This window comes from Apodemus sylvaticus, chromosome 22 (assembly GCF_947179515.1).
Source record: "Apodemus sylvaticus chromosome 22, mApoSyl1.1, whole genome shotgun sequence".
NCBI classification, from domain to species: domain Eukaryota; kingdom Metazoa; phylum Chordata; class Mammalia; order Rodentia; family Muridae; genus Apodemus; species Apodemus sylvaticus.
In genome coordinates, this window is record NC_067493.1 from 40,111,601 (window position 1) to 40,131,767 (window position 20,167).

General features: G+C 51.0%; 1 protein-coding gene across 1 annotated transcript in view; it reads right to left on the reverse strand.

Moving 5' to 3' along the window:
• Nucleotides 1–1,574: 1,574 nt before the first annotated feature.
• The window catches only part of Adgrd1 (adhesion G protein-coupled receptor D1), a 119,925-nt gene continuing 101,332 nt past the window's right edge, over nucleotides 1,575–20,167 (reverse strand). Inside the window, exons 19-25 of the mRNA XM_052168618.1 lie at nucleotides 17,702–17,768; nucleotides 16,472–16,538; nucleotides 7,149–7,240; nucleotides 5,367–5,493; nucleotides 4,710–4,751; nucleotides 4,346–4,438; nucleotides 1,575–3,458 (exon numbers count right to left, since the gene is read on the reverse strand). Coding sequence (XP_052024578.1) covers nucleotides 3,363–3,458; nucleotides 4,346–4,438; nucleotides 4,710–4,751; nucleotides 5,367–5,493; nucleotides 7,149–7,240; nucleotides 16,472–16,538; nucleotides 17,702–17,768 — 584 coding nt within the window. The 3' untranslated portion in view covers nucleotides 1,575–3,362. The remainder of the gene's footprint in view (nucleotides 3,459–4,345; nucleotides 4,439–4,709; nucleotides 4,752–5,366; nucleotides 5,494–7,148; nucleotides 7,241–16,471; nucleotides 16,539–17,701; nucleotides 17,769–20,167) is intronic.

Genomic DNA, 20,167 nt, shown 5'->3' on the forward strand with positions numbered 1-20,167 from the left:
GATGGGGGAGGGTAATATTTGAGCACTTCAAAGACATCATCACACCAGTGTTGCACTGCAAGATTCTAGTAAATTGTTCTATGAAGAAAAGGAGTATAAAGTCTATCTCAGACAAACTGTCTAGGGAACCAGGACTCAGCAAGCCTTCCTTGCAGAAAATGGTTTCTTCAGAAAGAGGAAAACAATTAGATTAGATATACACCCTAATTAACAGAAGGAACAGAATCCCAGTAATGGGATACCCAAGAAGAAATGAGAGACGGTGAGATGAAGTACTATTTGCTTCCTAATTCCGCTATTCCCAGTCTACTACAAGTCTAAAACTATGAAACAAACAAAAATATCCCAGATAAGTAATTGATTTTTTTTAAAACTGCTTGCCCTTTTGAGGGATGTCTGTCCTAAAATCTCCCTTCATGATGTCCTAGCTACCTGGAGTGTGGATTTGCCCTCTGCCCATGTCATATATGCCTCCTGCCTGTTACCCTGAAGCATCCGTATTCTGTGTGCTTCCTATCAATCAGTCTAGCACACCCCTCACCATATCCACGACAGGCCCATTAGTATATGGCATCTGTGCAGTTTGTATATGCTTTCTGCCCATTAGGTTTGTGTCCATGCCATGTAAGTCCCCTGCTTGCCTGTCTGCCACACCCATGCTATAAATGCTTCCACCTGCTGATCACGCAGCAGCCTTGGTCATGAGTTCAACAGTGATTGGATCAAATAGTGAGTCTCTGGAAGGCTGACGCTATGTTACGGTGACGCCCAGGTCACCAACCTGCTTCAGTTGGCCTCACAGATCAGAGTCACACCTCTCCTGATGTTAGTATAGCTCTTCAATCACTACCACTACTATTAATCTCTTACTATGACTGTAACTTACAACCCATTGGCCGATGAATGGCTACTAGGATTCAGCATAAAGTGAGGCTGGTGGGATCAACCAAGTATTTGCACACCAGCCAAACCCTCAAGTATTAACCCAAACCCTGCTCTACCATGGACAGCTAATTTCAGCGGCATAAAGAAGCCGTCTGTCGCAGCCAATGAGGAAATGCATTCAGAAGGACTGTCGATACTTGTGCACCAATCAGCCTAGGAGGACCCGAGCCAGACAGTTACCCAGTTACCCCTTCCTTCCCAAGTCCGAGGTGCTCATCCCGCCCCCTGTGATACAGACACCTGGGCTGGAATATACTGCATCTATAGTAAGTGATTGAACGTTGGAGATGCCATCCTGTTCGGGTACCACTAACCACAGATTGTGAAGCTCAAGACTAGTTAAGGACATTAAGAGTTTATTTCATCAAAATCACAACATGTCTTCACTCTAGCAGCGACTCATCATCTTCCCTGTGCTGTAAATGACTCGCACACACCATTCTTCCTAATTTATGGGAGGGCCAAATTATACATAGATAACAAATGATTGCAGAAGCCAGAGTCGGGAGCCTATAAATAAACCACACACTTTCACTCACTGGAGACGGGAAGCTGAGGCAGGTTTTACTCTTGACTTCCCTGGATATATCAGCTACATAAGAGCGAGCATTACAAAAAAAAAAAAAAAAAAAAAAAAAAAAAGCCAGAAACTGAGAATCCCACTGGACTAAAGGACTGGCCTGGTCTGCCTGGCCTTAGTGGGAGCCCAGCATGCATGGGAGGGATACAGTGTTCTCACTACCAGGAGCTCAGCAGGGCAGATGGGACCCTGGGTCGCCGGTGTTTGGTCTGAGGAAGGGTGAGGTGCTGAGCAGATACCACCCACATTCTATAGACAGGACTTTGTCACGAGATACGGAGTCTCAGCATGGCCTCGGCCTGCATTGTCCAAAGGGGGCTGTAGGAGGGTAGGCCACAGGGTCCTGTTTGACTGATAGATTTAAGTCCTGGCTTAGCCAGAACAAAGTTTGGTCTCATGGCCTTGTGGCTTCTGGATGCCTGTAGGAAGTTGTCACTTAGGGGCTGGGGTGTGGCTCAGTGTGGAGTGCTTGCCTGGCTCTGCCAGGCCGTGGCTCTACTTCATTACAGTGGAGAAAAGAAAAGTGAACATTTAAGCTGAAAAGGCCCATAGAACTGAGCAGAAACATACTCTAAAGTCAAATAAGGCGTGGCCGTAAGAAGAGGCTCTGGGGTGTTAGGGATCTCATGGGGAGTGAGAGTTTTCCAGTATTGGGGCCAGACTGGCCGTCTGGACTGTGCATGTCACAGACACTTAGGTTCCTGTCAGGCTGGTCGGCCCTTCACAGCCTGCTCCTCTGGGATCCCCACCTCCATCAGGACCTTGTTTACAAGCTGTTGTCACAATGACTGTATGCCCCAGGGCTGAGTCTGTTTCTGTCCACTCACGCCAAACCAAACACCTACTGGAGGCTACCCTGGCCAGCAGGAGAGACTTGGTGTGGCCCCGTACTGGGAAGAAATCAGCCTCTGCCACGTGGCTGGTCGGGTGTGTCTCATGAGGGCCATCCTTTGGCTGAGCTGTCTAGGTGCCTGCCGGCTCTTACACGGAGGAGGCATGTCTAAATAATGAGAAAGCATATCCTAGGGGAAGCTACCTTCCCAGAAAGCCCGGTGAGGCAGATGCAGGGGGATACCCAGCAGGGGAGCTCAGCCGCTGAGGAGGTTGTGGACAGTAGAGACGCTTGTGTTTGAAAAGGACTTTCTAAGGCTGACTTAAGGTCCATTGAGGAATAGCTTGCAGAGAATAGACTTCAGTCCCTGTGAAGTTGCTCCTATTAGACTGTCTTCACAAAGCTCCACAGGAGAGATAGTGGGTGACTCTGAACAGGCAAAGGCGGAGAGCCCAGAACTGGTTGTACAGCGAGGGTGGGTGGTGGCTCAAATAGTGTCTGTCCCCTTGTGTGAAGATGGACATCCCAATTTGGTGCTGGCTTCATTCCCCCCGCATGGCTTGGCTACCACCTATCAACCCTCTGGAGAGACATAGGACACTGAATACCCCTCAGGACTCAGAGTCTCCTTCAAGGCTGAGCCCATGTCTTCTCGTAGCCCCGTCTTTACATTTCATTTGACGCAGCCTTGCTGGTATGATGCTCTGGGCACATGGTAACAGGGGAGGTCCGGACTTAGTGGTCACCATGGGCTACTCTACACTCTGGTGTCCACAGAGGACAGAAGTGCCTACCACACCAGGGAAGGAGGGCCACTTCATCGCTGGCCACACCACCCTGAGTCCACTTGCAGTGCCAGGCAGGGCATTGGGCACAGTCATAGGTAGCAGCCATTATCCCAGGCCAAGGCATCAAGGAGGAGAGAGACCCACAATGGAGGCAGGGTCTACATTTTTTTTTCTCAGCTTCGGGGAAGGCACTTCTTTTGAACGGTAGCCGCCCTGTTCACACAGCGGAGAGGTCAACACGGTGGGCAGAATGGCTGCTCTTGTCCCAAGGGCTTAGCTTTGTAGAGGCCGTGCCTGGCCGGGTCCCGTTGACCTACAAACCACAGAAAGAGGTGTGAAGACGGTTTCGAGAGGTCGAACTCATTCCGTGGAGTGCAAACAGGTTTGGGTCTGGTGTTGTGTGAGGATGGGGGAAGGCCCTTCTGAGACCCAAGGCTCTGGACACCCAGAGAGTCCAGACCAGAGCCACCCTGTGAAGGTTCCTGCCTTACCAAGCCCAGGTTCTTGGCACCTCACCAGTCAGGCAAGTTCTCCTCGTGGGAGATGCCATGCTCCAGGAACTTCTGTTCCACAAAGCTCTGCCTCATCTTTGCTCTCACTGAGTTCATTTCCGTGAAGGGACAGACAATGGCCATTAGGCGAATGGCCGAGGTGGGAGTTTGACCACGAGTCAGTGATACTTTGGCCTAGTGCCATCTGGGAAGGAACCACTAGACCAGTGGTTCTCAACCTGTGGGTTGTGGCTCCTCCCCCCTTAGGGGTTGCATATCAGACATCCTGCATATCAGATTACGCACTCTGATTCATCACAGTAGCAACATTGCACTTATGAAGTAGCAATGAAAATAAATTTCACGGTGAGGGGTTGCCACAGCACGACTGTGTGGGAGCCACTGCTCTAGAACAAGGGGTTAGTAGATGGCTAATAAGTGGATTATGTGGAAGGCAAGGCCCTTCCAGGGGCCTGGAGGAGAGGGAGCTATGGGCAGAGAGCTGTCTTTAAAGATGGCTTCCAGCAGCATGCATCCTCCATTAAGCAGAGGCTGTGCCCACCTGCGAAGCAGGCTTGTTGGCAGTATGGCTGGTCCTGGTAACAGGCACACTAACTAGAGCTCTGAAGATGGTGAGAGGAAGGAGGAAGGCGTTTGGAAGAGGTTAGTGGAGCAAAGGGAAGGGACTCAGGGGTCTCATTTGACTCACGGTGTCTGAACTGAAAGGCTTCGTGTTGGCGGTGCGGGCCGAGCTGCTCGTGAGGGACCAGACCTTGGTCTTGTGCTTAAAGGCAGCTCTTACCTTCAAAGGCAGAAGGAGAAGTCATAGAAGGATCTTCAGAACTTGAAACATCAAACCCTGAGGGGGTCATTAGCAACAGACAGCCTTGAGAGACTCGCTGCTACCCAAGCCCCAAGCACCCAGCATAAGGGCGGGAGTATCAAAGTGGGTACCGATGTCAACATCTGGTTCCTATGCAGAGCCTGACAGAGGTTATATTACCCTAGACAACGCTACCCTTCTCTCTAAAAAGCTACTTGGAGCGGGGGTGAGGGGTAGGAGATGGACGTACCTCTGAGTTCAGGAGACAGTGAAAGAGAAAGATGAAGAGGCCCTGGGAAGGAAGGGGGGAAGACATGATCATCACCGTGCATTGACACAAGGGCCCTCCATCACAGAAGCCTGAGGTTGGCGTGGGCACAGCTCACAGTGGGGGAGGAGGCAGGCTTGGTGTGACCCAGAGCCTGAGGTCAGCAGCCCCAGGGAAGGGGAATTTCCAGATGACTCCATTCGGGGAAAGACAAAAAGCCCAATCATCTCCCCAATTTCCAAGCAGAGGGCACTGGACTCCCTCTTAACCTGCCTGGGATGATGGGAGTTGTCAGTGTCCCATGCCTGTGATGTCCCATGCCTCTTAGCCTACAGGCTTTTCTTTTTTTCTTTCTTTCCTTCTTTCCTTCTTTTTTCTTTCTTTCTTTCTTTCTTTCTTTCTTTCTTTCTTTCTTTCTTTCTTTCTTTCTTTCTTTCTTTCTTTCTTTCTTTCTTTCTTTTTTTCCAAGACAGGGTTTCTCTGTATAGCCCTGGATGTCCTGGAACTCACTCTGTAGACCAGGCTGGCCTTGAACTCAGAAATCAGCCTACCTCTGCCTCCCAAGTGCTGGGACTAAAGGCAGGCCCTACCACCTCCCAGCTTTTATTTTATTTATTTTTTCCTACAGGCTTTTCTTACCTGTAAAGAGTTGAGGATAGCAAACATGTATTGGAAGACCAGGGCCCGATCACTGACAGCAAGCACCCCAAACACCCATGAGGTCCCCAGAATGGGTAGCAGCACAGCCACAGCCTTGGCTGTCAACCTGGAACAGAGACGGTGACCCCCATGTAGGCAGCGGGCAGGCAAACCAGGTCAGGAGGACCTAAGGGTACCACGTCTGCTGTGAGATGAAATGGCTCAGTGGGGAATGACATTGGCTTGTCTGGGGACAATGAGGGTATAGTGGGCAGTGGCTTCCTCAGTGGACCTGCTGACACCAACCTGCTATCCCAGGATACACTTATCTCTGAAGCTCCTCAGAGCCCAAACAGGGCCAGTGCTTGGTGGCTCTTCTGCAGAGGAAGCTAGGTGATAAAAACACCTCCTGCCTGGGCTCTGGGAGAGGCAGTGGGTGGAAGAGCGTGGTAGAAGTATAAGTATCCTGGGCATAGTGCCAACCTTAGTAGTGTAGGTGCCAGGCTAAGATAAGAGCAAAGTCTAGGCTGGGTATGAGCACCAGTGACAGACTGGTGACCCTGACCCCTGAGGACAGAGTGAGGTGGAACAGGCCCCATCCTGGTCAGGGTAACATTGGACAGAGGCCAACCCCAGGCTCCCCCATCCCTCAGACAAAAGATGAACAGAAATGGCCCTGACCCTCATGGGCTTACTTCCTCATTCAGGCACAGCCTAGAAGGTTCCAGGGGCAGTAAAGGCCCAAGGGAGCTGACTCCACTTGTCAAGTTAATTTACGGTGTTTAGAGTAATTATCTCATTGATCTGTGGTGGCTTATAGATGGTTTTTGCTCCATTTTTAAAGTCACAGGATGCCAGCATCCTGACATCCTAGCTGTCTCTATAAGAGCTCCCAAGTCACCTGTGAGTGGTCCTGAGCCTTGATCCTTAGGGTTCAGGGTGCGTACAGTTCTCTATGGTCAAGGAGAGCTGTGAATCCTTGGGTTCTTGAATCTCATGAGTGAATCCCACCCCACTAGGCACAAGGCCTGGCCACTGTCACCACAGTCCCATACCCCAACCTCTAAACAAGAAGGGAGACACTCTGGCCGCTGCTGTTCTGCCTCTAGCAGGGCAGTGTGGATTTGGGCGTGAAGCCCTTACAGAGGAAGAGAGGCTCAAAATGGAAACTGAGCCCAGGAGATAGCATCTCTGTGAACGGGGTCTCTACCAGGATCCAGACTTCACGGCCGCTGTGTCTCCCTCTGCCACATTCAATTGGCATAGGTTTTTCTGATGTTTGCTGTCACCAGGAATCCAGACAGCCTCGAGTGGCATATCAGTCCTATGGGATACAGTTACTTCCAAAGATTCCCTCCTTCCTTAGTGGCAACCCAGCACGTGTGGACCACTGCTTACTTGGATTTTCCCCTACAAGGCATCCTGTGGTCCTGTTATTCCCTTTCCACTGTGAAGGAAGAAGCAAAGGGCAGAGGGACCCATTGCTGTAGAAACTAGGACTCAGATCTTCCTATCCAGAGTCCTCTTATCACCTTCCAGCTGACTCTGATTCTGGCTGAAGACATCCCAGGAGGGTATCTATACATGGCCCCCACGGCTGCCCTGGGACCTTGCATCACCAAGGTAACAGAATAAGGACCCAAACCAAAGGCTGTCCATGTAGGCCTTGAGGATGCAAAGCCAGCTGAAGGCCCAGGTGCTAGCCCTGGAGAGCAACACTGTTTGTCCCTCTTGAAGCCTTCAGTAGCCCCCACGGGATATGAATGGTTGGGGTCAACTCACTTGAAGGCACTGGGGTCCCCGTGTATCTTGTAGCTATCGGTGCTGATGTGGGAGATGACCCTTGTCACAGCAACCAGGATGACAATGTTGACCTGCAACATTGGGGGAAAGAGGGAGACAGTAAGGAGCCAGACCTTTCTGTAGGACCTTGGAACCTGCCCCACAGTAGCAACTCCTTAGCCAACAGGGAACGCAGAGAGAATAAATTCAAGGCAGGTCTTGGGGCTTTGAACAGGACAGATGCCACATAAGCCTGCCTCTCTGTATGCTCCTGAGCAAACACAGACACAGCCAGGACTCGGTTCTCATCCCAACAGCATCGGAGCAAAAAGCACGAGTGGGACCTTTGGGGTCAGATGGACAAGCTCAAACAAAGCTCATCTCATGACCGCTCACTCCGCTTGACCCTGGACCCCTCTGTGGCTCCTGGGAATCTCTGGATGAGCAGGACCGGCTGCTGCCAACAAGCAGGCAAGGAAGAGATGCCCCGTTTGTCTGGTCCACATGTGGCAGCCGGCTCTCATCGCCCACACAACGTGATGCTTGAAAGCCGTATTGGGTGTTATCTGTGCCCAGCCCTGACCCTGCTCCAGTCCCGGCCCCTGGGTAGGGACCTGCTGGGTGCCTCCCATGCTAAGTCAGCACTTCCGGGATTCACACTCTCACTCAGCTCCCCCCTCACCTAGCCGCTCTCCTGGACCCTAAATATTAAGGGACAAGGTGGGACTGGGTGGGAGGGGGAGGGGGGAAGGAATGTATGTGACCCCTCCCCCAGTCTCTCTCTGCTTGAGGTGGAGGTGGGGGGAGGGGGAAGGGGTGTGAGAGCTATGTGTGGCCAGAGTGTTAAAATCATCCATCGTGACTCTCATGAAACCAACTACAGGCTCACGACCTTAGAACTGACAAGAGTCTTCCCCATCAGGCCTTGCAGAGAAGCTGCTGGCCTCTCCAGCCTGGTAAGCAGCCCCGATCCTGGCGATCCTAGAGAGGCTGGATGCCAAGCCCGCCAAGCCCACAGCCTTGCGCAGCGTGCCTGCATTAGTAGCCCAGGTGGGCGGATGAGTCCCAGGCCACTCCAAGGCCCCCACCCTCACCCCAGCATAGAATGCCTGATTTGGGGGGAATGCGAGATGCTTCCCCCGTCTCTGGTGCCAGCTGGTACTTTTCCACTCTAGCCTTTTCCCTCTGTCTCCTCCCAGCTCCCATCAGTCATCCAGAGCCTTTTGTTAGAGGTTTTCAGATGAGACAATTCTGGGTCTGTGCTAGGCTGCTCCCAGGGAAAAGAAAAAAGAAAAAAAAGAAAAAAAAGAAAAAAAAAAAAAGAGGCGCTGAGGCGCTGTGGGTCCCTCGCTTGCCTGTCCTGTCTAGACTCTTGCTTATACTAACATCAGACATGAACAAAAGCTTAACCATCACCTTCCCTTCACGCCTGTTGCCCTGGGTAACAACAGAGTCTCCCAAGGTCAGAGAAGATGGGAGAGGTTAATGCACAGCCAGCGAGCACAGAGTCACGCAGTGTCCAGTCATTCGGCCGCCCTCCCGCCTTCCTACAACAGATGACAGTGGCCAGAAAACTGCGTTTGACAGGAGCAAGGAGAGAGAGAGAGACTGTGGGGGTGATGGGTCACTGGCTTTTAGACTTAGTTATATTCGTACATGGATAAGCTATTCAGGGTGACTGATTCCAGGGGCGGGAGTGTCACCTCCAGACTACCACCGTCACTGACGCCTGAGAGCATCCTGCTATCTTCAGTCATGGTTCCTCCCGTCCCCCACAGGCTGTGTGCCCCATATCCCACAGAGCACCCTCTGTGTCATGGAGGGAGGATGGAGAGCTAGCAGCTCCAGGTCACAACGTCCCAGACCCTTCCGGCCCACCTGCCGTGCCTTTTCATTTGTATACCTTTGGTCCGTTTCCAGAGTGCTGGAGTTTTAACCACACAATTCTTCTTGCCTTTCCCCTGATTTAGGGGGGTGGTGGTCGCAGAGTGTGCCCCATTCCCGCTGGCATGCTGCCAGCCTGCCCCTTTCACTTGGGGGATGTGTAGCCCAGCTACCTCACGCACCTGCAAAGCCTGCTGGCTGATGGTTAGAGGCAAACGGTTATGTACTGGTGGATTACAGATGTGGACCCTGTAGGTCATACCTAGGACACAGCCCTGGCCCTTCTTGCTGCCTAAAGCCTTGAGATCCTGTGTCCCCAGGAGGAGACACTATTGGGGTGAACATACAGTTGGAGCTGCCCAATCTGTAGAAAAATCATGGTGATGGAAAAGCTAGTACCCTTGGGGAGAGTTCACACTAGAGGACAGACACAGGCAGATTGTTCATATATTCTGATTTTTTCCATATATTCCTAAGATTTCTTCTCAACCATGTCTGTTAACAAATTTAAATATCAAATTGCCTAGCTACTTTTTTTTAATTTGGAGCAATTAAAAATTAAAAGGAAAATTACCTGAAACTCATTTTTTTCGAGTGTTTGAACATGTCAACAGCATTCCTGGGGGTCACAAAGTTAGGTTCTACTGAGTTCTCAGGGACCAACTCAGAGAGAGCCAGTGGGGTTCTGCCTTTGGGAGGGAGTTTGAGAACCTTGTTTGAGGTCAGAGGTCACACTACCCAGATCCTTGTGTGAGTCTACAAGCTCTATCACGATGAGCAGGCCACATGAGCTCAGGGTCACAGCACCTCCTCTGGACACTGTTGAAGGTGATTTCATCTCAGACCTCCTCAGATCAAAGATCAGAGACTTAGCTCTGTCTTTCTATGTTTCCTAAACCAGGCTGCTGACAGGACTGTGGACTCACAACAGAGTGTTTCAGAAATATGTAAATGTGGCCAGCAATCGCTTCCCAGATTTTAGGGACTGATCTTGTCAAGAACTACACAGCATACCAACAGCAGCAAAGCCCCTCATATTGCTCTCTGTCCTAACTCGTCACCATATCTCTTTTTATCGGGTTTTCCTGGGTTCTGTTTCTGCCCTCAATATAGCCAGGGTGTCTGGTTTCATCTGGAGACATAGGACCTGGTCCACCGTATCTGTATTGACTTATCTACATGTCTGTGGTGTTGCATCTGTTACTGTGCGGAGACCATCCTGTAGGCAGTGGCATTGGGAGAGGGCGGTCTTGAACCTGCATAGTGAGACAGTGGCTTTTGAACCCCGTAATCTAGAATACAAAAGAGAGTGGGCCTGGCCCCTTGGCCACACTCTGCTCACTCTGGCCCACACTCTAGCAGACCTGGAAAGGCCTGGCTTGGTAATGAGCTGTGTGAGGTGGCTATCAGGGGCTTGGCCTTGATTTGCAGGACCTCTCAGGATGCGGACAAGCTACTCAGGGCAAACACCGGAGAGACAATTCCAAGCTGTGTTTCAGAAGAGAAGACTAGAACTGCACACACACCAGACATTCAAAATAGAGCCCACAGGCCAGGACGACCCAGGCAAAGATCATGGTGACTTCTGGGGAGGAAGGAGGAAGGGGAGTTGGGGCCTCTGGCATTGGGCCAGGCTTTGCAGCTCTGTCAACTCAAGGCAATCCAGGAGCTTGTGGGGGTGAAACCCAGGGATGTTCATAAGCATTTTACATGGAAAAATTATCCACATCTGCATACATACACAGACATTATATGTGTATATGTATATGGTGTATATGTATATATGGTCCTCTCTGTTATGTATCTATATCCCACTATCCCAGGGTCTGCCTGGGAACTCTATGTATAGCCTTGCATGTGGCTCTTGACTTATGTGTCTGTAGCTTTGTGTAGCCATGAATCTATGGGTCCATAGCTCTATACAGCATTGATCAATGTGCCTATAGTTTTGGCTATAACGTGTCTATGTGCCTACAGCTCTGTGTAGCCACGGATCTATGTAGCCATAGTTCTTTATATCTGTGGATCTATGGGCCTGTAGCTTTGTGAATCTGTAGATCTGTGGGCCTGTAGCTCTGTGTCTATATTTGTCGACCTATGCCTGTAGTTCTGTGTATCAATATATATGAGCCTGCAGCTCTATGAATCTGTGCATCTATGGACCTGCAGCTCTGTGGATCTGTGCATCTATGGGCCTGCAGCTCTGTGGATCTGTGCATCTATGGGCCTGCAGCTCTGTGAATCTGTGCATCTATGGGCCTGCAGCTCTGTGGATCTGTGCATCTATGGGCCTGCAGCTCTGTGGATCTGTGCATCTATGGACCTGCAGCTCTGTGAATCTGTGCATCTATGGGCCTGCAACTCTGTGAATCTGTGCATCGATGGGCCTGTATCTCTATGTCTGTATTTGTGGGCTTATACCTGTAGTTCGTGTATCAACATATGTCTGAACCTGCAGCTCTGTGAATCTGTAGATCTATGGGCCTGTAGCTTTGTGGATCTGTAGGCCTATAGCTTGGTGTAGCATGGATCTATGCACCTGTATCTCTGTGTATGGCCTCATGGATCTATGGGCCTATAGCTCTGTATCTACAGCTACATATTCATGTATCTATACCTGGCTTCTCGGGAAGATAAGGACTTTAAGAACCCAGAATCTCTTCTTTTTCTCAGACCTCCTGGAGCCATTGTCCCCCTTCTCTGGTTGGGACAGACACAGACCAGGCCACTGTGGGGCACAGGCTGCAATACCCTGTAGAGCAATTGGGCTATGTCACCAGCTAGAGGAACTGGTAAGGTTGAGTGAGCTCAGACCCTGGACGTCTCAGAGACTTGAGATCAGCTGGAGTCGGGCCACTCCCTATCCATTTCTGTACCTGATCTGAAACTCGGAACCACGGCACCTCACTGGGAGGACCATGACAATCAGTCACATAGCACAAACACCTGGAGTTCTCCATGCTAATGAGGGATCTAGGTAGGCCCAGAGCATTCAGCTTCAATTCCTGGGCGTTCCTTTCCGCAAAGGTATGTAATCCCTGGTTCACCCTGAGTAAGATGTATGCATTCACATCCACCATGGAATAAACCAGTCTGAACAAGCAAGGGTCATCTCCTATTACAGATCGTCATGGGGAAGAACCTCATGTTAAAGAGTCAGGTCTAAATCTCCCTGGGAAGGCATTCTTCTCCAGCCTCTCAGACTTTGGAATCAGACTAGTTCCATCTATCCCAGGCCTTGCCTTTGCTCTTTCTACCCTGCACACAGATGCGGGAAGAGAAAGACAGACCCGTAGACCCCAGGTTTATACCTATGGAACCCAGGTACCCAGAGAGGAGACCGGAAACCACTGTGGACTCCCCAGATCAGACTTGGCCTTGCCTTCTCCTGGTGGGGTGCAGGTGGCACTCCGAGGTCCCCCAGCGGAGAAGCAGGGTTCTGTGTGACCATACCTATTCCCTCCCTGAAGTCTTTTGTCATGGCTGGGGGGTGGTGTGTGTATGTGTGTGTATGTGTGTGTGTGTGTATGTGTGTGTGTGTGTCAGCATCCAAGTTCTTTGGGCTGACTTGCATTCCTTTGTGACCAAGCTTCTATCCCATAATGTTACAATATCACTGCATGTTGAGGTGAGGTGAGGCATTCAGAAAAATGATGTCATACTGAGGCCATTCGTATAGGTTGTAATCAAGCAGCTATGGTCTCACACAGGCCAATGGCCAAGGAGAGAGAGAGTCCAGGGGGCCAGCCTGCTGAGCCTTTGATTTCAGATAGCTGGCCTCTGTGACAGTAAGAGAATAATGGTCTTCATTCGAGTCCCTGCTCCTCGGCACTTTCTTGCCAGAACCTGGGCAGTTAAAGCCCTGGAGTACTGCTGCTCTATTGGTCAGGGCTACATTTAACATCATCAAATTGGATGGGGGGGGGAGGGGGCAGGTCCTGATGCTGACCCCATCAGGGTGGTTCTGCTTTTCTCTTTATCTCAAAGCCTAGGAAACCCACAGGAGCCCCATTACTGCCCACAACCTCCTAAGCCTTCAGGCCAGCCCTCACTAGCAACACATGAAGCCAATACTCTGACAGAAGCACCCTACTTTCTAAAAAAGCTTTACTTGAAAAGTTTGCAAGCCATCCCCGCAAAGTGACACACACGCCTTTAATTCCGGCCCTCAGGAGGCAGAGGCAGGTAGATCTCTGAGTTCCAGAGCAGTGTAATCTACACAGCAAGGTCCCAGGGCTGCACAGAGAAACCCTGTCTGGACTTTCGAGGTGGTTGCGAAGAGCCTGAAACCGTTCCTACCATCTGCACTGGGTGTCTGAAAACTGCCGGTAATCCAGAGGCTCCAACAGCTTTCAGCCTCCCTGGGCACGCATACGCAAAATAAATAAATAAATAAATAAATAAAAGTAAATCTTTAAAACCGTGCTAGCCTTGTGGAGTGTTTTTAGATGCAGACAAAGTCTAAGCGTGGTGCAGCCATTCCCCCCCCCCACACGGCTCCCCAGGGAGCCGCCATTCAGGAGTATCCGCCCCACATTTTCTCTGCCATTTCCCTCTTGCAGGAGAATAAGTGCCCACTGAGAGCTTTTACCCAAATGGGGTCAGGCCACGCTTGACATCCAAAACTTGCTTCCTTCATTTGGAAGTAAGGCGGAGCACTCCTGGGTGAATGGGGGCAGGGCTCAGGAGGGTACAAATCCCACCAGCTTCTGAGGTGGGGGGGTGGGGCACAAAATGCCATCCGGTCTCTACAACAGGACCCAGCCGGAGGCGTGGCAGTCAGCAGAACCCTGTCACATGCCCCTTCTCCCGCCCCACCCCTACCCCCACTCATGAGCATTTGGAATTAGCCAACTTTTCTCTCTCTCTCTCTCTCTCTCTCTCTCTCTCACTCTCTCACTCTCTCTCACTCTCTCTCTCTCTCTCTGGCCAAGGGCTGGGTAGTAAATACTTTCGGCTCTGAAGGCCGCAGTGTCTGCCACAGAATGTCTCAACACTGCTGAGCAGCTGCAAACACACTATAAATCAGTGGGCGTGCCTGTGGCCCAAAACCCAACCTCAAAATAGACAAGGTCATGTGCCTGCCCTTTACCCGGGGATCCCTTAGAGCAGTGTTTTCAACCTTCCTAATGCGCAACGCTTCTAACCGTGAACACAGTTCTTCATGTGGTGGCGACCCCCAACCATAAAATGATTTTTGTTACTACTTCATAGCTGGAATTGTACTACTGTTATGAGTCGTGGTATAAATATCTGTGTTTTCTGATGGGTTTAGGGGACCCCTAAGAAAGGGTCGTTGGGCACTAGACGCCCCACCACCACCAAAGACTTTGCAACCCATTAGGTTGAGAACCCCTGCCTCAGAGGTTTTCTGCACCTCCGTCTCAGCTTCTGCCATGTCCCCACTGTACAGGAAGACCCCGATGGATGACCCGACATTAGCCATCACCAGAGCAACCTGGAGGGTTTACAAGCTGTGATCGCCAAGCCTCTGCCGCTGATATTAACACGCAGTGCCTTAAGGGCGCTGGACGCAGCTCCTTCTCACCCTAGCATCAGAAACTCAATACCCTTGAGGAGTGTCCCAGGCTCGCACAGCCCTGGCTATGACTCCCAGGAGTTGTGCTACCTAAAGCACACTGCTCGCTTCTCCGAGCGAGCGTCGGCCATTCTTAACCTCAAGTCCTCAGCTACACCATGGGATGCTTAAAGCTTCCCCTATTAGCCTGGCTCTACCTCATCCCTAGTTTAGATCTTACCGCCCTCTTTGAAGGTGATTCCCACCATGCTGAATGGGACCCTCTCTAGACCCTGTGATCCTCCCTGTGATCCTCCCTGCTGGGTCACAGCTTCCAGTTCCTTGAGGTTCCTTTTTCCAAGAGGCTATGTAAGTTTGATCGTTCTAACAAAGCCCTGGGAGCCACAGATTACCTCAGGGAACTGACCTATAAACATGGTTCCTGGGCCAAGCCAGCCTCAGCCAGGACCCCAGACTAGCTAGTAACCTCAAAGCTAGCATGGTCCCCCACTCCACCCCATATCCCACCAAGAACAGAGGAGATTACTTCCAGAGCCCCGAGGCCTATAGACCCTGCAGAGCAAAGTGTCCAGCGTAAAAAAAAGTACCTCAAGCATAACAAACAGTAGCTAGGACCACAGTGGTCATGTGTACAGCAAGACACACATGCATACTGACGGTGCCTGGCCTCACTGCCCCAAAGGGCACTGCAATGACAGTCCACTTGCTGCTCTCTGTAAACCCTCAGCCAAGAAGGCACCATTGTGCCCATTAGCATGAGGGCATCAGAGGCGTTTCCATTGTCACTCTGATTCCTTTATAATTAACCACCAGGGTCCTGCCTCAACCAGTGCCACTGAATGGGGGTGGCCACATGGATTCACAGATGGAAAAAAAAGAGGAGAGGGTCGGGGTTATGAGCCTTTTGGAGTGTGTGAGTAGATGGAGGGAGGGTGTGGCCCTCAGATGAAGTCACCCCATCCTTTATCTGGTGAGACGTGAAGTCTGGTGTCACCTGAGATAGGAGGTACCCTGCTATCAGGGTAGGGCTTGGATACCCCCATCTTAGGGTTAGCAGATCAGCTTACTGATGCTCTACAAAGGGGTATCCTTTGGAATTGGTTAACAATGCCCCCCACCCTCTGGGACCTATAAAGGACAGAATACCCTGCAAAGATAGTACAGAAAAGGGCAGGATCTCTGGAACGTCAATTATGACTAATTATGACTCAGACTAGGCAAGAAGCCTTGCCTAGGGTGTGTGTGTGGAGGTGGGTGTCCTGACCCCTATGACTACACCAAATAGTCTGTGAACTCCTACATCCTCAGACATGAGCATCATCACACGGGCACCGAGGTCAGCGGGAGGAGGTAGCCATGGTTACGAGAATGCTGCATGGGTCTGGCTGCTCGCTAACCCTGTGTGGCACTGCCACAGAGAACAGCCACAGGGAAGACAAAGAGTTCCTCAGCCATGGGCGGGTGCCCCGTGTGGAGCTCTGTAGCTAAATATTGGTCTCTGTGTCCCTGTCCATTCTCACTTATCTCTGACTCTTCACTTATGTGTGGGGTCCCCAGGAGTCCCTCAAACATGCCAGCCTTGGAGTGCTGGGACTCTCTGAGAAGTCTGTGCATGCTTCTGGGTCTGAGCTCAGTGGAGGTGGCACACTGAGGCCTTGTTGGGGCTGCTTCCAACTCAGGGCCTTCCTGAGGCTGTGGGTGACCAAAGCTCAGAGTCGCTCACCCCCTGGGGGTGAGAAACAGCACACTTAAACAAGAGGCAAGCAGTTTGAGGTTGTATCTTGGGGTATGTCTTCAGGGAGCCTGGCACAGCTCAAATGGCCCTGCCCCTGCCTGACCTGTCTGTGGGGCCCATGAAGTGGGGCCGGGGGGGGGGGGGGGGGGGGGGGAGATGACTTACCACAATGACCAGCAGAGCCGGGCCCACAAAAGCCCAAATGGCACCACTCCCCAAAGCCAGCCAGCAGCTGTAGAAAGAAAAGAAATTACTTGAACATCCTTTTCCACAGAGGTACCTCCGCCCTGCAGCCGTAACAATGGTGGGGGTGGGGGGCAGCGCAGAGAAAGGATTCGTCAGCTCTGGGTACCAACGCTGACTCCCACTCTTCATCTCCAAGTCATACCCATGGTGATACTCATGAGTCTCTTTCTCAGAGAGGATTTCTCAGAATTGATGCCAGGGTCAGCCACCTCTGACGAGTCCAGCCAAAGCCTGGAGTACATCTCAGTTTCGCTACTGCAATAAACAGAAAGCTACACCGGGAACTGGCTTTGGGTCTTTGCAGACAGAGCAAGCCAAATTTTGTTCAGGAAGGTGCCTTGGGTGGGGCTCAGAAAACTGGTTGGCCACCTGCCTGTCTGCCCTGGGCCTGTGGTCCAGGCCTCCCAGCTAAGCAAGGACTCTAAGACCCCATCTGCCTGAATAGCCCAGGCCATGTTCATTTGCATAATCACATACTTCTTCAACTGGATGCTGCACAGTGAACTGATTATCCAAGAAAGGCCTGAAGGCTACAACATGGGCTTCATGGGTGACCAGAGCCATGCCTCAGGGAGAAACACATGGATTAAAAAACTCCCAGTGGATAAAAGCACTTGCTACCGGGCCTCTTGATGACCTGAGTCAACACCCCAGGACCTGAGGTAAATGGAGAGAACTGACTCCTGAGGATTGCCTTCCAACCTCCATGTGGGTGCTAGGGTGTGTACACGCACATGCATGTACATACAAGCACATGTGTACACATATACAATGAACGACTAGATGCAAAAAAGAAACAAATCTTGGAATATAGTAATACCCATACTACAGGGTTTTTTTTTTTTTTTTTTTTTTTTGGTTGGTTGGGGGTTGTTTGTTTGGTTTTGCTTTTTCCAGACAAGGTTTCTCTGTGTAGCTCTGGCTGTTCTGGAACTCAGTATGTGGACCAGGCTGGCCTCGAACTCAGAGATCCGCCTGCCTCTGGCTTCCACAGGAGCCACCACTGCCCAGGCCCTGGGGAGCCAGCTGGTATCCACTCTGCACCAGGGTGAATGTGGGCATCTGAAATCAGCACTGTGAAGCCCTTTCCAGACCCTTGTCCACAGGAGGCCTGTCACTCACTAGCTCAGAGCACACAGGGTCACTTACCTGTCACTTGTCCCATAGCTGTCCATAGAGGATGATATGGAGATGATGCAGATGACAAGAGGGCACCCTGTGGAGAGACAGAGATATCACATGACCTGCTCCCATCCCTTTTCTGCCCACAAATGCCACATTCAGCTCCTGGTGGCAAGGGCACTGGGGACTGTGGCTGAGCACTGGGCATAGAGTATTGCTAGGCACAAGGACCTTAAGGACTAAGCCAGAGATCACACATGCGCTCACACACACACACACACACACACACACACACACACACAGTGCCTTCTTTTGGGGGAGGGGTCTTTTATTTTTTACTTGATATATTCTTTATTTACATTTTAAGTGATTTTCCCTTTCCTGGATCTCCCCTCCCTGAAAGTCCCATAAGCCCTCTTCCCTCCCCCTGTTCCCCAATCCACCCCTTCCCACTTCCCTGTCCTAGTATTCCCCAACACTGCTGCACTGAGCCTTTCCAGGACCAGGGCCCACTCCTTCCTTCTTCTTGGGCATCATTTGTTATGTGAATTCACACAATGCCTTCTTTTGGTTCTACATAGGCGCCTAGGGGTATGTGATAGCCCAGGACTTAAGGCAGGGTGACCCACAATGGCAAGAAGGGAAGGCTGGTGTCCCGATTGGGACACGATTCCTAGCTAAGTCAACTGACCCACAAAACGCATATGCGAGTGGTTAAGGACATTTTGTGAGTGTCAACAGGGATATATGTCCTGGACATTTAGCAGGCAGAGACCCAGGCCTCTGTCGAGCACCCTACGCTCCTCAGGTTGTCAGGGGAAGGGGACAGCCTTGGGTCAGCTGCACCAGACTGCACAAGCTGCCAGTGTTTGAGCTCACAATCCTCTAGCCAGGAATTCTGTCCCACATCTAGAGGGTCAAGAAGCTGGCTCCTTCCTCACTCTCAGGTATGTGACCCATGAGTGGCTCAGTGGACCATCAGTTTCCTGTAGCCACAGCAATTGATTGAAAGATGGCCCTGTGACCAAGATGAACCAATGACTCCAGCAGAGGCTGAGAGGAAAAAAGAACTCTGCCCAACTGGGGACATTGATGGAACAGACTGGGCTCCTGCAGCCACCTTAGCACCATGAGGGAGTTAAGGAGAGCTCAGGGCTCTGCCAATGAAGACATCAAGAAAGGCAAATTTACGTTGTGAAGCCCATAGATCAAGATCTGAATTCTACCACCACAGGCCTTTTTTTGGCTATAGGAACCATTATGTTCCCTCTGTGCCTAAGTCAGTTTGAGCTGAATTCATTTTGCAAAGCCTCATCAGACTTCTGGAGAGGCCGCAGAAGCGAGGTCTAAGAACAAACTAGAAAAACATTTAGACCAGCAATTCCCACAGCATTCCATCTCCCTGCCAAGAAAGGACTCCGGGTCAAACTGCTCTTAGAGCCAGCCAGCCCAGAGCGAGCTGACCGCTCTCTGCACTTTCAAAGTTCAGAGGATATATATATATATCTATTCAGATATATATATTCAGATGTGAGTCTCTGCAAGGAGGACGCTGCCCTGCAATCTTTAGATCAGCTGTGGCACGGGTTTTTCACTCTGGAAAACACACCAGAATTTTTCAGGCTGATTGCTTTCAAATTCTGCAAAGGCTTTCAGACACTCGGCATCTTCTATGAGATCTGGTGCCTTTTGCCTGCCCCCAGTGGGAGGTTGGAGGTGGGTGGGGTGGGGGGCGGGGCAAAGAGCCAAAAGAGCTGACTCCATATCCCACCCCACCGCAAGATCCCTCCAAGGATGATGTTCCAAAGAAAGGACTATAGAACAGCGGTTCTCAACCTGTGAGCCGTGACCCCTTCAGGGGTCACCTGACTCTTTCACAGAGGTCCCATGTCAGCTATCCTGCACACGGATATTTACATTACGATTCCTAACAGTAATAAAGTTTCATTTATGAAGCAGCAACAAAATATGGTTCAGGATCACCACAACATGAGGAACTGATTAAAGGTTTGCAGCATTAGGAAGGTTGAAAACCACCGCTCTAGGGAAAACCCGTTCTCAACTTGTGTCTCCACCCCCACAGCTCTCTAGCGCCCCCTATAGATGGCTGGCTTCATGCCTCCATTCTCTACCAAGAGTGGTTTTGGGGTCTAACTTCTCTTCCTCCTCCTTTTTGTTGTTTGTTTGTTTGTTTGTTTGTTTAGAGACAGAGTTTCTCTAACAGAGCCCTGGCTGCCCTGGACTCGCTTTGTTACCAGGCTGGCCTCAAACTCACCCAGACTCACCAGTCTCTGCCTCCTGAGTGCTGGTACCAAAGGCGTGTGCCACTGCCACCATACCTGGTTAGCTGTATCTTTGCCTATCTATCCTTGAGACCACTTTAAAGCAAGACCAGTACCAGGCCATCAGGGAGCCTCTGAGGCAGACAATCAGCATGGGAAACAGCCCGTGCTGAGGATCTGGGCCACCCTCAGCCTCCCCTGGACTAGGGCA